Genomic DNA, 13,806 nt, shown 5'->3' on the forward strand with positions numbered 1-13,806 from the left:
TTTTACTTGTTATGCTGAGTGCACCTGAGAATGTTCTATTGAATATCATTACTGATTAATGAATGTGTAAGTAGCATTTTACTTATTGTAGTTGGTGAAGGTCGAGCTAACTGTAACTACTTTATAAGCAGTTTGGTAGTTTAATCTAGATCATAAAAAAGTGCAATATTTGTCTCTGAAATGGAACACAAGTCTGAAGTGGCATAAAATGGACGTACTAAAGGAAAGTTTGTAATACAAGGTACAAGGTTGCTTATTAGTCATTATACAGCACAAGGCTGCGTAACGAAATTAAATTTGTAGTTCCTTTATGCTACACACACAACATATAATTAAGTGAAGGCCTATATTAAAATATGGTAACATATAAAATAAAACAAAACAATATACAGTTATTTATATACATACACGTATAAACCCGGATATTCCACTGTGCATTTTTTGAATTTGCATCTGGGTTGAATATAAAGTACAAATACAAGTAGTATAACATTGTACTTCAGTACAGCAGCCTAATTGAGTAAATGTGGGCTACGTTGTGACTTTTCATCATTGACTGACTGTAAGAGAGCATAGACTATAAATGTTGGGAGTTACAACCATATGGTCATTTCCATGGTTTCATCAGTCGGTGGGATGCAGGTTTACACCAAAACTGTGTCACTAATGAACTATCCTCTTATGCTATGTTTATCAGTAAAGATTCAGTTGGTTCAATCAGAGCAATAAAACAGTTCCATCTTAAATGGAAGTATGTTTTAGATGAATACAATACATTTCCCAAAATACAAAATCATTTGAGACTTTTGATGATTTAAAAGACATGCTGCACTTACTTTTTATATCTATATACTTAGGGGGCAAAAGCAAATATTGCAATCTAAGTTAAAGATTAACTGAACATCCCTGTGTATTTTGGTGCCTTCCAACACAAATAATCGCTGAAGGTTTCAAACATTTTGGTATAGCCTTGACCTGGTGAAGCTGTTTACCACGAAGCGTGTTGCCTTAGAGCTTGGCCTTTTTGTGTACAAAGCACACATATAGATGACTTGCAGGTCAAACTCTCCCAACTGACCATTCCAGTTTTTTCAACTCATCCCTACAGCATTCTGAAAGCTGAAGTACTCACACACACAGCACAAAAACACTTGCAAACAAACATCCCAGAAACATTCCCCTTTGGCTGAATCCACAAAAATGATGTGTGCTGAAGCAGAGCCTCTTGATTCTTTCTGAGAGATTGTCATTGCAGACATGTTGATCCAATAAACGTTTGTTATTGTGTCCAGCCCTGTTGCAACATCTTAAAATATGAGCTAAATTAGATTTAGAAGCCAAAAAATGGTGTTTTAAGCAACAGATTCAATTCCAAACGGGGTGTAGAAAGCTTGTGCTGCTTTTTTCATGCATTCAAATTCAAATACATATCCACCTCAAAATGTACATTTGTTTATGTAAACTTAAGTGAAGCCAATTTCAAAAATGCATTACATCCAATTTGGCTTTATAGTTTGGCTGAAGTATTGTTTATAATGTCTAAACCACTTTGAAAGTGTTTTTAAAAGTCAAATATATATATTTTAAATAAATATAATTGCAAGGGGTAAAAATGGCATTAAAATATACTAAAAATATAGCATATTCTATATTCTCCCACACTTACAAGGAACAATGTAAGTGGGTCATTCTTAAGGCAGGATTGTGTGTAATACTTATCTGAGGCCGGGTTCCCAACCATGCAAAACCCCTGTTTCCATTGTTTATGCTAAGCTAAGCTAATCTCCTTCTGGCAAGTAGCTTCATATTTAACAAACAGACATCACAGTGGCGTGAATCTTCTCATCTAACACCCGCAACTCTTTATTTCCCATGGGCCCCATAGGGGGTTGATCCGGCCCTGTATATACTTACTATATTTTAGCATGCAGTACTATGAGTATGTGAAAACATACTGCTGCTGGGCTACCAACAAATCTGCTTGTTAGCTTCAAACAGATGTTGAAAAAATATATACACGAGCAACACGTAGGCCTACTCTGTGCCATCTCATGGCATGAGGGAGCAAAACTGACATTGTCAAGGAACATAAGCACATATTTTGGGCCAAGTGATGACAATAGGCGCTTCTATCCCTTTGTGATCTATTCAAGGATCACAGAGAGCTTGAAAGGCTTCACACATAGAGCTGCTACAAACAGATTACCAGCCACACTATTAGTGGGCCGGTGTGTCAGCCAGGCTCAGTTACCTGTCATCAGTGGTCAGACGGCTGCTGTGTCATTGTGCGGCCGTGTGACCTGCAGGTATGTCTGCAGGATCCCTTTACAGCCTGCCTGTGGCACAACAAGCTGTGTTTACGCGGGCTAAATCTGTGCTCCCAAGACAAAAATATGAGAATGACTTGCCTCCTGTGGCCGTAAGTTGTCTGACACTCACAAGCCACAGCTAAAGAAAGGATATAGGTAGAGGGAGGATGTGAAATCTCACCTGAAGGACGGTATAGGTGAGGCTGGATCAGGTTATCCATCTATTGTTCATGCGCCCTGTATGTGGAATAAATGTTCTTTTTTTGTGCTGAGCTCTTGTTCCAATAGAGCCTATCGAGTTATAGGTATTACAGCACAGCTCCCGTGGTTCAGCAATTTCATTGACATTTAGCTGGAATACCTGACACTGAGTTCTCAAGGTCTCCCAACATCTCATGACACGGGACACAGCAAGATCACTAACCATCTCAGTGACCAAACAACACCAGAAACAATGATTATAATTATTACCTTTACCCATTTTTGGAACATAACAGTGCTGCGGTCTTATTGTTTCTGTGGATATCTACCACAGCCCTGGGCCTAAGACTTTGATGTGTGCCTGACAGCTCCAGCAGAGAACGATAAACACCAAAGGTCACTGTCTGGCTGGCCACCTTTCCCAAAATGACAACCCCTGTATCTAGGGAATGAAACGGTAAACATCTGACAGCTGTTTCAGATCAATACAATGTTGCAGCTCAGTGGGCAGCAAACCAGTGTGGTAACTTCAGACAGGTGTGTTTGCCTGTCATGGTGCAGGATCGAAGGGTGCTTGACCAGCTGCTGAAGCAAGGTCAACAGTTGTGTCATCCAGGGTAATGTCTCTTTACCGTTTGTTGACCGCTGCCAGGCCATTGAATCTCAGGTCCTCAAAAATATGTCTTTAATGTAATTGTACCACGTGTGGCTGGTTTGAATCCCTGCATGCTGAGGGCGTGAGTAATGCGCTGCCTTCCCTCAGTGACTTCTGTTGGTTGGTCCACCACTTTGGTCCAGACTCAACAGATATTGGATGGAGTGCCATGACATTTTGGTGCAGGCATTCATGGCCAGCAGAAGATGAATCCCAGTGACTTTTCCTCCAGCGAGCCATCACCAGGCTTTTTAAAATATGCCTTTGAATTTAATTGATCATTTTTGTAGACCCAATTTGTACATCTCATAATGAGAATATAACAAAACAACGTAACCAGTGAGGAACACAGAATGATTTCAGTGCATGTGTCACAGTGCATTAAATCCATGATCTCAGCAACTCATTCCAGTTTATTGTTCCTGCACACCCTTGTGATAATCCTGTCACCATAAGAAGATTGATTTCCATCATTTGAGTCAATTTTCCACCTTTGTAGAATGGGGACTAAATCCATATGACTCAAGCCAAGTTATATTTACTGGAGACCTGACGTATGGCAGCATGGTGTTTCCGCCTCAGACAAACAAAGACAAGTAGGTCTGGTGTAGTGTTTGTGTCTGGATGTAAATGTGAGTGTGATTAGTTTGTTAGTTTGTTATATAACCAAACATGTGTAGGCCTATGTTTAAAAAATATACCACTATGTCATTATCAGAATTCTCAAATATCAATATTGGCATCGGCCTTAATAATCCAGTATTGGTCGGGCCATCATTTCTATGTACACTGTACATTGTATCTGGAACCTGTAGTTTAACAACACACAACATTCCCTTAAACCCCTCAGGCAAGCTTGACGACAGCTCTGGGAACAGGTTACCTTTTATCGACTGGATTTGAAAACCAGACGATGCCACTGTGATGACAAACATTTTTGCAAATGTTGGGCTGCCAGTGAGTGTGCATAGATGGTTCTGATTGATATGTACAAGCTTGGATACTCTCTAAAATACTGCAAAGGATTAATAACAATATGGTCTCAGAAAGATAGTAGGAGAACTCTATCAGAAAAAACAGGTAGAAATAAATAACAATGTAAAATATATCAATTTTCTTTATAAATATCTGGAAAGACTTGCTACTATGGAAATTAAATACACCTCCTAACTGGAGCTACAAAAATTAGTCGATTAATTGATTAGTCAATTAAAAAAAAAATTATCGACAACTATTTTGATAATCATTAATGGTTTCAGTCATTTTTTTTTTTTAAATGTGGAACATGGCTTGTTTAATCTTTTTAAATGTAAAGATTTGCTGTTATTCTTTGTCCTTTATGATAGTAAATGAAGAGTATTTGGGTTGTGGACTGTTAGTTAGACATGTCACTCTGGGCAATTATGATGAGCATTTTTCACAATTTCTTGACATTTTACAGACTAAACAATTAGATGATTAGTCGTGAAAAAATCGTCTGCAGATTAGTCAATAATGAAAATAATCGTTAGTTGCAGCCCTCCGCCTAACCATATTAATTTGTGCTTTCTCTTCTATTTTAATTAATTTAAGCATTATGGGCTCAATCAGACATGAATACCAATAAAATTTAAATTTCTAGTGGAAAATTGGGCATTAACCTGTTGTAAAGTGGTGGCTTTAGCTCCTTTAGAGTATATTTCAATCCGGAGGAAATGGGAATAGTTTTACAGGGAGAAGAATAAAAATAATTTATGTTTCCACCGCCCACCTCCAGGGGGCAGCAAAGTCTAATGTGGACAGGCCTCCGCACCCGGAAAGGCTGCTGAACATGTGTTTACACTGAGGTTAGCTAGCTTCATCTACCTTTAATATAAACTCCGAACTGTCTGCGTGTCCTTTGAACAAAATGTCTTCGAAAATCCGGGACAACGATGACAATTGTGAAGGACGGTGTGCACTGAAGGAGGAGCTGAACAAAAAGGTAGCGTTAGGCACAACATGTTGCCGGAAGCTAATGCAAAAGCCACAAATATTAGCTGGTAAATCTGAATGTTAGAGTGAAAGTAATTCGTGTTGCTCATTTACAGATCAAGGAACAAAGGGTTGTAGTGGACGAGCTCTCCAATCTGAAGAAAAACAGGGTGAGTACAGCTGTGTTATAGGAAACACAACTAAAGTCTATCTGGAAATGACATATTTATTAATCTGTTTAAATGTGGTTATGCCCTGGCCACTATGAATAGGAATCTGTTTGTGGTTTGAGATGCATCTTACCTGTTGTAAGACTGGTTTCTCAGTAACGTGAGTATTTTTCTATGTTTGAATGTACATTTTGTGTGTGTTATCTCCCAGAAAGTCTACATCCAGCAGAGGAACAGTAACATTTTCTTCCTAGCAGACAGAAGTCAGACACTTGCTTCATGTAAAAGTAGGTTGAGAGCTGGAAACTTGAATAAAGCTCATTTTAATAAACTAGCTCATATCACTCTTATCTCGTTAATTAATAACAGACACAGACCAATAAATAAATAAAATTTGATATTGCATTACTTAGTAGATAAACCTAATGGATGCTATTTTTCCTCTCCAGGGGAAATGGATAACATGAAAAAGGATCTGCAGGATATGTAAGACTGACCTTCATCACAGCAATGTGTGGGATCTTTTGTTTGTTGAGTCTGTCTCCCACTCAGTTTGAGTGGGACAAAACAGTTTGTGAACATTTGAAGAGAAGGGGGCCCAACTGGAGCCAGGATGTTACCGTTAGAGGCACAAGTCCCTTCTATCAATGTTTATTCTCTGCTCACGTTCTTCACATGAGAGGTCTTCTTACCCCTCAGCCAGTTCAAGACAACCCTGGAAATGTCCTGGTGTGGAACGGGGAGATTTTTGGAGGTATCCCGGTGAGGCCAGAGGAAAATGACACTGCTGTTGTCTCTGAGCGGCTATCATCCTGCAGTAGCCCTTCAGAGATTCTGTCCGTCCTGTCCGCTATTCGGGGACCGTGGGGGTTTGTTTACTACCAAAAGGCTGGAGACTACCTCTGGTTTGGCAGAGACTTCTTTGGTAGGCGGAGTTTGCTGTGGAAAGTTGACGCAGAGGTCAACGCATTGACCTTGACTTCTGTGGCAGCCCACAGTACTGGATCTGATCAGTCTGCTTGGCAAGAAGTCCCAGCAGTTGGTGTTTACAGGATTGACTTGAAGGCAGCGACAGAAGCTGGCTCTGTGACGTTTGAGCTTTATCCTTGGGCTCATGGAGGAAATAATCTTGTCTCGAGCTGCAGTGAAACTGTATTGGAGTCTGTCCCAAGCGGCTGCACTGCTGTGATGAACCAGTCGGGCCTCGTACTCGCCTCACCTGTGTGCCCTCTTAATACATCCATCCCGAAGTCATTAAATGAGAAAGAAATTCACCCAAACTCCCATTCACGTGTTAAGGACCTGGAGCAGCTGCTTGCAAGCAAAGGGAAAAACGATGAGGTGAACAGTCTCATTGATGTTCTCAGTGAGGCAGTAAGGCGACGTGTTCAGTCTCTGCCTTTCAGGGATCAAGACAGTTCCACTCCTACTGATGACCATGCTAGTGTTGCTATACTTTTTTCAGGAGGTATCGATTCAATGATCCTGGCTGCCCTAGCTGACCGTCACATACCTGCTCATCAGCCAATAGACCTTCTCAATGTAGCGTTTAAACTACAGGAGCCAAAGAAGCAGAAAGAGTCTGCAAAGAAACCCAAAAAGCCCAAAAGTAAGGCCACGGATTTTAAGACAGATGGCGCTGATTCCCAAACATCCAGCCCCTTTGATGTTCCAGACAGAATTACTGGAAAAGCCGGCCTCAAGGAATTACAAGACTTGAATTCTCAAAGAAGATGGAATTTTGTTGAAATCAACGTAACGCAGGAGGAGCTGCAGAAAATGCGCCAGGAGCGCATTTGTCATCTGGTGCATCCACTGGATACGGTGCTCGATGACAGCATTGGATGTGCTGTGTGGTTCGCGGCAAGAGGGAGGGGCTTCATCACGGTGGACAATGACCAGAGGCCCTACACATCGACAGCAAAGGTGAAGTCAGACTTTGCTCTCTCCAGGATTCTGAATCTATTTAACTTTTTACCAATGAAGGGGATTTGTTGCAGCTGTTCCCTGGGCTGTTAAACTGGCATGAGTGCTGGTGGATAATTAGGATCATAAATGTATTTCTTTTCTTACTGATCCACTTGCACATGTTTCACAATCCTTAACAACCACATTGCCCTGCATTTCTGTGTTGCTACGTCACGACTGCAGGTCATTTTGACCGGAATCGGAGCAGATGAGCAGCTAGCAGGTTACTCCAGGCACAGAGTCCGATTCACTTTGTCGGGGCACGAGGGACTGATCCAGGAACTGGGCATGGAGCTGGGCAGGATCTCCTCCAGGAATTTGGGCAGAGATGACAGAGTGATAGGGGATCATGGGAAAGAGGCTAGGTAAGTGTGTCAGGTACCAACCATATGTTAATAGAGCCTAAATCCATGTCTTTAAATTTTGAACGCAATTAATGTGCCCTGTGGAGCTTATTTTTAATTAAGCAAGTTATGTTGTGTATATATGTATTTCGTTTTAGTATTCACTGTGCATCCCTGAGGCTTATCAAAGGAGCAGAGTGCATTTTCCTCATCCTTAAACATTTGAAAAGCTGATAGAACATCATGCATTTTTCATCAATGTGCTTGTCAAGATTTCATAGCTTGCAGTTTTCTTCTTCAGTGCCTTTGTTGGTGCATTGCTACATGTCTGTGTGTTACCGCCACCTACTGTCAATCAGCAGAATAACGTGAAAATAACCACCTGTGCCTTTGTGCGCAATACAAACAAAAAGGGAACCCACTGATAAAACCATTGTTCCAAAAACTCCATGAGTACCCTTTTTTTAATTTGCAAGAATAATTTTTTATTGACTTGATGAATCATTTCTTCATTAGTATTTGGTATGTACCTCGAAGCATAGAACATACAAGTTTGACAGCATAAATGGTTTGTATTAATCAAAAACAGGGGGAAGCAGAATCCAAAAACTGGGCTTAAGGACATTTTGAAAGCACAGGTGTTAAGAATCTGTTCAAGTGTCCCAGGAAGCCATGACAGTGAGCGAGTGCACACAATAGAACCAGGACCCTGAAACTGAAGGAGCTAAATACTGTAGGATTCAGCCATCATTAACTATATTATTTACATCTGTGACATGTCTATGTAAAAGGCCTGTTATGTTGGACAAAGGAGGAAGCAGGATGATGCAGGGTGAACGGTAGAAACTGTAAGTTACTGTGATTGTGTCTGTACTTTGTTTCTGCTCATGGTTCACCCACAGGTGTTTGGACTTACTGTGCCTTAATCAGACCTTGTGTCAGGCATCTCTCGATCTCTCGGTAGCTTTGTTGCACCTGCCAGGGTGCAACAAATTCCACCTTTTGTTACCATTATTCAATAGTACAAGAAGTCCCGTGACCTAATTCTCAGCACAGCTCCACCCACCTTTGCCCTGAGCAGAGTCTAATCAGCCAGTGAAAACAGCTTCATGTCAGTAGCTTTCATTGGAACCCTTTAAAAAAAAACTAATCAAAATAAATTGTCAAATCATTGACAGTGTGTTCTGCGGAACATCCAGAAAGATGGGGACATTGTTTTGCAGAGATGATGTTGTTTTGCAATCACAAATATCAATGCTGTGAGCTCCACAGATCAAATTCCATTCACCTCTCATTGATCAGGGTTGAGTATTTGACAAATAGTAGTGTCATCTGCAGATTTCCCTACTTGGATGAGGACGTGGTGAGCTACTTGAATTCTCTGCCTGTGTGGGAGAAAGCAGATCTGTCCCTTCCTCGAGGCGTCGGGGAGAAACTCCTCCTGAGACTGACAGCGAAGCAGCTGGGCCTCGGCCAATCAGCCGTCCTGCCCAAGAGAGCCATGCAGTTTGGCTCCCGCATCGCAAAGATGGAGGACAAACGTGAAAAGGCCTCCGACAAATGCACAAGACTCCTCACTGGGTAGACAAATCCAGATTGTAATGAAAAGAATATAAAAATCTTTTTAATAGAACATTCATTATAAAATTACATTCAACTAATATTCAAAGGCATATTTACAATTTAAATCTTGATTTTAATGTTACATACAGATTCTTAGGGATTTAGATTAGTTTTTGTACTCGTCTTTGATCATAATAATAAATATGGTGTTTCCTGTGTTCTCTACACCATGTAAGTCTCAAGATCTTGAAGCTTTTCTCTGAAGTAAAGGTCACATTCAATGTAGGAAGGCAAGTTTCCAACATCGAAACGGCCAGAAATCTGATGACTATATACTGGCTTCCTGAAAAGAAAAAAACAGTCTCATTTAGTGAGAAATACACTGCCATTGATTGATGATTATTTAAAAAAATCTATTAATTTTAGCTGAATATAAATTACGTATGTGAATATTATAAGACACCCAAAGGAAGCCAAATCATATTTTGTGATTCTACAAACAGAAAAGAAAGCTAACTGAGCTGAGTAAAAGCCAGACCTCACTCACTGGTCCAGCAGAAATTACCTTGGAATGAGCCAAGACACAAAGTTTCCTGGGGCGTCTTTCTCATCAATAGGAGCCTCCTATGGAAAGGTTGCGCATAATAGTGAAATTAAAAAACTTAATTTACTCTATTCCCATCAAATGTTGGTCTTTTGATTATTAAAGTTACCTTCTTTTCCTCCATGAAAGTATCCAACAGAGGAAGGCTTTTTTTTGAAAACGCATAAAAACAGGGACACTGAAAAACAAATGGAAATGATTAGTGTAAATACCTACACTGTACGTGTTGGGGCGTCAAAGATACCAGCAACTTTCACATAATGATATATATCAGATTGACTTTAAACATGGAAAATCTGTTAGATCTCACAATGGACAGCAGGATTGGTAGCCCGCCATCATTTCAGATTTAATTCAGAAAGAAAATATTTTTTTGTAAAAATGTGTATTCATAATAATTTTTAAATGACAATGATACCTGATGAAAAGCGACGTACAGCCCATCATACTAAAACATTTGCCTTTATACAAAGTCCCACCAGGTTTAGCATTGCATGATAGTTTAGTGGAGGATGTCCACTTGACTTTGATCTCAGGTTGAAGACGTGAAAGTAGTAGATATATACTGTAGCTTCCTTGAGGTGTGTTCACTTCCAAACAAACAAACAGCTATCAGAAATTGCATTTTTACCTACAGTGCAGTCAGAGTTTAAGACACTGATCTAGCAGCATTTGAAACATTGACTGTAAGGATCATGTAGAGGTGGAAGCCGGGAATCGAACTGCTGATCTTATTAGTGGAAGACAAGGCTGGGTTGACTTATCGGCAGTATGAACGTCATCACTAGGGGTGAAAATCACAAATTATCACTTTAGTTTAGTTCAAACTGTCGTAGTCAGAGACTGTACTTCATTGCCTTTTTTCCTAACCTGCAACTTGCCGATTACCATTCAAATGCATTTCACCACATACCTCAGCAAGTGAACACATCACAATTCAAATGCACACCTTTTGGGAATCCGTGGGATGGGCGTCAGGCGTTATCACGGGACAGAAATAAAAATGTCAACAGGAGTCAACAATCTTCTTCCTTTTACACTGTTATGAGATTGGGACAGAATGGGATGGGAGTATTTTTGTGGGAGTCGGATGGTAGAGGAGTGAAAATCCACCCCCCATGTCAGTCTCTAATGGACAGCAGTAACTGAACACATCACTGTTCACAAAGCACTGAGTCTGACTGGAGCAGCACGTTCAGTCTGTCGCTGGTTCAAGCTGTTCAGCTCAGTACAAAACCAGCCTATACAAGCACTGCACAAATGGTTAATAGCTCACAGCGTTTTATTTATGACCGAGTTATCAGATTATGATTGTTTAAACAAGCTTTTAACAAGGATATAATGTACTATGAATCACAGCAGAGCTGGCAACGCTGCTCTCAGTCACCAGAGGAGCTCCACCGCTACAAGCTGCTGACTGAGTCAGTGACAAAGGTTCAGTATTGTTTGTTCACTTTGCAAATTCATTGATAATGATTTGTTTATACATGTACTTCACACCTGTAGTGCTCACTTTCAGCTTTAAGGATGATCCTAAGATCCTTGAGAGTTTTCATGTCCAATGCGCTGAATGTTAATAGGACAGGTAAACCACCAGACCTCAAACCAACTAAAACCCTAAAACCAGCAAGCCAAACCAAATGAAGACGACCGACCTGGCAAAGTATCATGAAAGATACAAAAGTGTCTGCTGAGTCCGAAACAATAGCAAATCACTGCAAAGGATCTGCAACCAATGATGAAATATATCAACTTGATTCATCTGTTCTTGTCTTAGGTGTGGAAAGGGGTACGATTCCCATTTGTGATGTGGATACCCCCTCTAATTAAAGCCGAGTCAAGACTACAACCTTATTTCATTTGAAAAACAACACAGTGGAGCAATGAGACAACACAACAAAAATGTGTCACTGTCCCACGTTCTGACTGCACTTCAGGGGCAGAGGATGCCCTAAACTCATTCTTTTTAAAACTATCAGTAAAAGTTCAGGTGGCTCTCCACTTTTTCTGCTTTAAAGACTTTAAAGATCTTTTGTATCCACGTTGACAGACTTTTTTTTGGACATTATTGGCTTTGTTCAGTGTTTATGGTGAACTTACTGCTCTCCTCGACTTCGTCTCAGAAGGAAGAGGTTTCTCCTTCATGCAGAGGACACGAAGATCACTGTCTACCTCCAGTATCCCATATTTATGAGTTTCTGTGGAGATAGACAATACACAACTAATTGTGAGCAATGAGCGTGAGGACCAGCCATGTTCAACATTTCAGGATGAGATTCACTCCCTTCCCAGAAGGATTCTGTAATGCTGCACAGAAAGCCTAATTTCTTACTCACCCTCTTCTTTGCACTCGTACGAGAGCAGCAGACAGCAGTCCTCACACTTTGCCTGGAGGTCAACAAACCTCGCTTTTACTTTACTGAGGCTAAAATCTTCTTTGAAGAGGGTGTCACTGTTCACAACAGAAAGGGAGTTCTATCAACTTGTCAGAAACAGAACTTGATTTCACACTTGCATCAACAGTTCTACTTGGTAGTATTGATAATGTTAACTCAGTAAACTTACCCCCCAATTACTAATACATGGTCGTCTATCTTGAAGTGCTTTACTGCAAGTTGCAGGCAGGCCACAGCACCAAGACGCCCCTGGTGGAATATCAAAGTTGGATTGATTTAGAGGTTTAGCCTAATCGCCGGAAAGAAAACGCTAACATATAATTTGGCCAATTCTGATCTAAATAAAGTACTTAACCTAAATCCTTTCATAAACTTTGGGGAAGAAAGACTGTAATGCACAACACTCCAATACTAGTAATAGACTAAATATTTAAAGTTATGAATTACTGTCTTAGAGTTGCTCAAAGCAAAGCACATGCTCACACCATGGGACTTTCAAAGGACCAAGACATGTCACATACACAGTGATGACGGGGACAACAGGAACTGTAAAATTTGTGTTTACATCATTGCTTGTGGTCTGATCGCAGACAATCTTGACATTTGTGAAACGTGATGCCCACTCTTCAAATGCAGCATGGTAAACTGCGTTAGTCTGTGGAGAGGAGAACAGTGGGAAGAGAGAAGCAGAGGAACACAGGGGGTCAAACACTCATAAAACCATGTCCTTCCAAACAGTTCTTAAAAACACATTGGTCCTGTCCTAGTTTGAAGAATTACATGCAGAATGGCTCATTTTAGAGTGTCAACGTATATACATAAGTGGATTATGATTATTGGTGCACTAACATGTAAATAATGATAATGGTATATATGTTACTGATTATTTCTTAACATTTATTCATTTAGCTGACGCTTTTATCCAAAGCGACTCACAATTGCTATATTGCTATAATATATATACGCCTCTGGAGCAACTAGGGGTCTAGCGTCTTGCTCAGGGACACAAAGGTGGAGTTTATCACTATACAACACAAGTCTGTATAACAAGTATTTCTAAATTAGTTCAAGTGTTTTGTATGTAACATCTAAATATGCAAAGCTACCACAAACTATTACTGCAAGATAAATGTAGTGGCGTCAAAAGTACATATAGTAAGATAAGTATAAAGTAGCATAAAATGAAAATACTCAAAGAAAGTACAAGTACCTGAAAAATGTCTTAAAAACAATACTTGAGTAGCTCACGTTACTTACAACAACATAAATGCAGTCCACGCAGCAGGAGGCGGTCAGCGCGTGGACCCAGTGGGACATCAGAGCACACCGTCCCACCGGCAGCAGCGGCTTCGCAGTGCCGGCCAGGTGAGCGAATCTCCCGCTGCAGTCGGCCACCACATCCCTCTGGAGCCTGGTTCCGTACCCGGCGGCGAGAATTACGGCTTTCATTTCACCTCTGAACCGGAATAAACGTCGCTCCGTTGTGAGCGGTGTTCTCTGGTAGGTTACTTACTATTTAACGGTTAAAAGCGAGTAAAGCGCTAGAAAGCAAGGAAACATTCCATGGACTTGGTTCTTCCTCATCTCGCGAGACTGGCAGTCCTGTCGTCGACCAGAGCGTCAATAAGCTTCCGGTAGAGCAT

At 40.6% G+C, this 13,806-nt stretch overlaps 3 protein-coding genes across 3 annotated transcripts; 2 read left to right on the forward strand and 1 right to left on the reverse strand.

Moving 5' to 3' along the window:
• Positions 1–4,940: 4,940 nt before the first annotated feature.
• Positions 4,941–5,880, forward strand: LOC123973925 (ASNSD1 upstream open reading frame protein-like). Its single transcript, XM_046054308.1, has 4 exons — positions 4,941–5,128; positions 5,235–5,288; positions 5,500–5,575; positions 5,738–5,880. Exons 1-4 carry the CDS (start codon positions 5,054–5,056, stop codon positions 5,776–5,778), a joined length of 246 nt encoding a protein of 81 aa, XP_045910264.1. The 5' UTR covers positions 4,941–5,053; the 3' UTR covers positions 5,779–5,880.
• On the forward strand, positions 5,799–9,388 carry asnsd1 (asparagine synthetase domain containing 1). Its single transcript, XM_046054306.1, has 3 exons — positions 5,799–7,214; positions 7,440–7,621; positions 8,939–9,388. The coding sequence occupies exons 1-3, from the start codon at positions 5,799–5,801 to the stop codon at positions 9,183–9,185; spliced, it is 1,845 nt and encodes a 614-aa protein (XP_045910262.1). The 3' UTR covers positions 9,186–9,388.
• zgc:136439 (uncharacterized protein LOC678627 homolog) lies at positions 9,209–13,767 on the reverse strand. The gene is made up of 8 exons (XM_046054307.1): positions 13,421–13,767; positions 12,729–12,818; positions 12,333–12,412; positions 12,104–12,219; positions 11,868–11,965; positions 9,877–9,945; positions 9,729–9,787; positions 9,209–9,506 (listed from the first exon to the last, which is right to left on the reverse strand). The coding sequence occupies exons 1-8, from the start codon at positions 13,610–13,612 to the stop codon at positions 9,386–9,388; spliced, it is 825 nt and encodes a 274-aa protein (XP_045910263.1). The 5' UTR covers positions 13,613–13,767; the 3' UTR covers positions 9,209–9,385.
• Positions 13,768–13,806: the final 39 nt, after the last annotated feature.

This window comes from Micropterus dolomieu, linkage group LG07 (assembly GCF_021292245.1).
Source record: "Micropterus dolomieu isolate WLL.071019.BEF.003 ecotype Adirondacks linkage group LG07, ASM2129224v1, whole genome shotgun sequence".
Classification (NCBI taxonomy): domain Eukaryota; kingdom Metazoa; phylum Chordata; class Actinopteri; order Centrarchiformes; family Centrarchidae; genus Micropterus; species Micropterus dolomieu.

Coding starts and splice junctions, on each gene's coding strand:
- zgc:136439 (XM_046054307.1), bottom strand. CDS start 13,612: ATGAAAGCCGTAATTCTCGCCGCCGGGTACGGAACCAGGCTCCAGAGG. Junction 9,946..11,867: donor AGACGAAGTCGAGGAGAGCA/GTAAGTTCACCA, acceptor TTTGTTTTTCAG/TGTCCCTGTTTTTATGCGTT. Junction 9,507..9,728: donor GTGTCTTGGCTCATTCCAAG/GTAATTTCTGCT, acceptor TTTTCTTTTCAG/GAAGCCAGTATATAGTCATC.
- LOC123973925 (XM_046054308.1), top strand. CDS start 5,054: ATGTCTTCGAAAATCCGGGACAACGATGACAATTGTGAAGGACGGTGT. Junction 5,289..5,499: donor CCAATCTGAAGAAAAACAGG/GTGAGTACAGCT, acceptor GTTATCTCCCAG/AAAGTCTACATCCAGCAGAG. Junction 5,576..5,737: donor GACACTTGCTTCATGTAAAA/GTAGGTTGAGAG, acceptor TTTCCTCTCCAG/GGGAAATGGATAACATGAAA.
- asnsd1 (XM_046054306.1), top strand. CDS start 5,799: ATGTGTGGGATCTTTTGTTTGTTGAGTCTGTCTCCCACTCAGTTTGAG. Junction 7,215..7,439: donor CCTACACATCGACAGCAAAG/GTGAAGTCAGAC, acceptor TCACGACTGCAG/GTCATTTTGACCGGAATCGG. Junction 7,622..8,938: donor GATCATGGGAAAGAGGCTAG/GTAAGTGTGTCA, acceptor TGTCATCTGCAG/ATTTCCCTACTTGGATGAGG.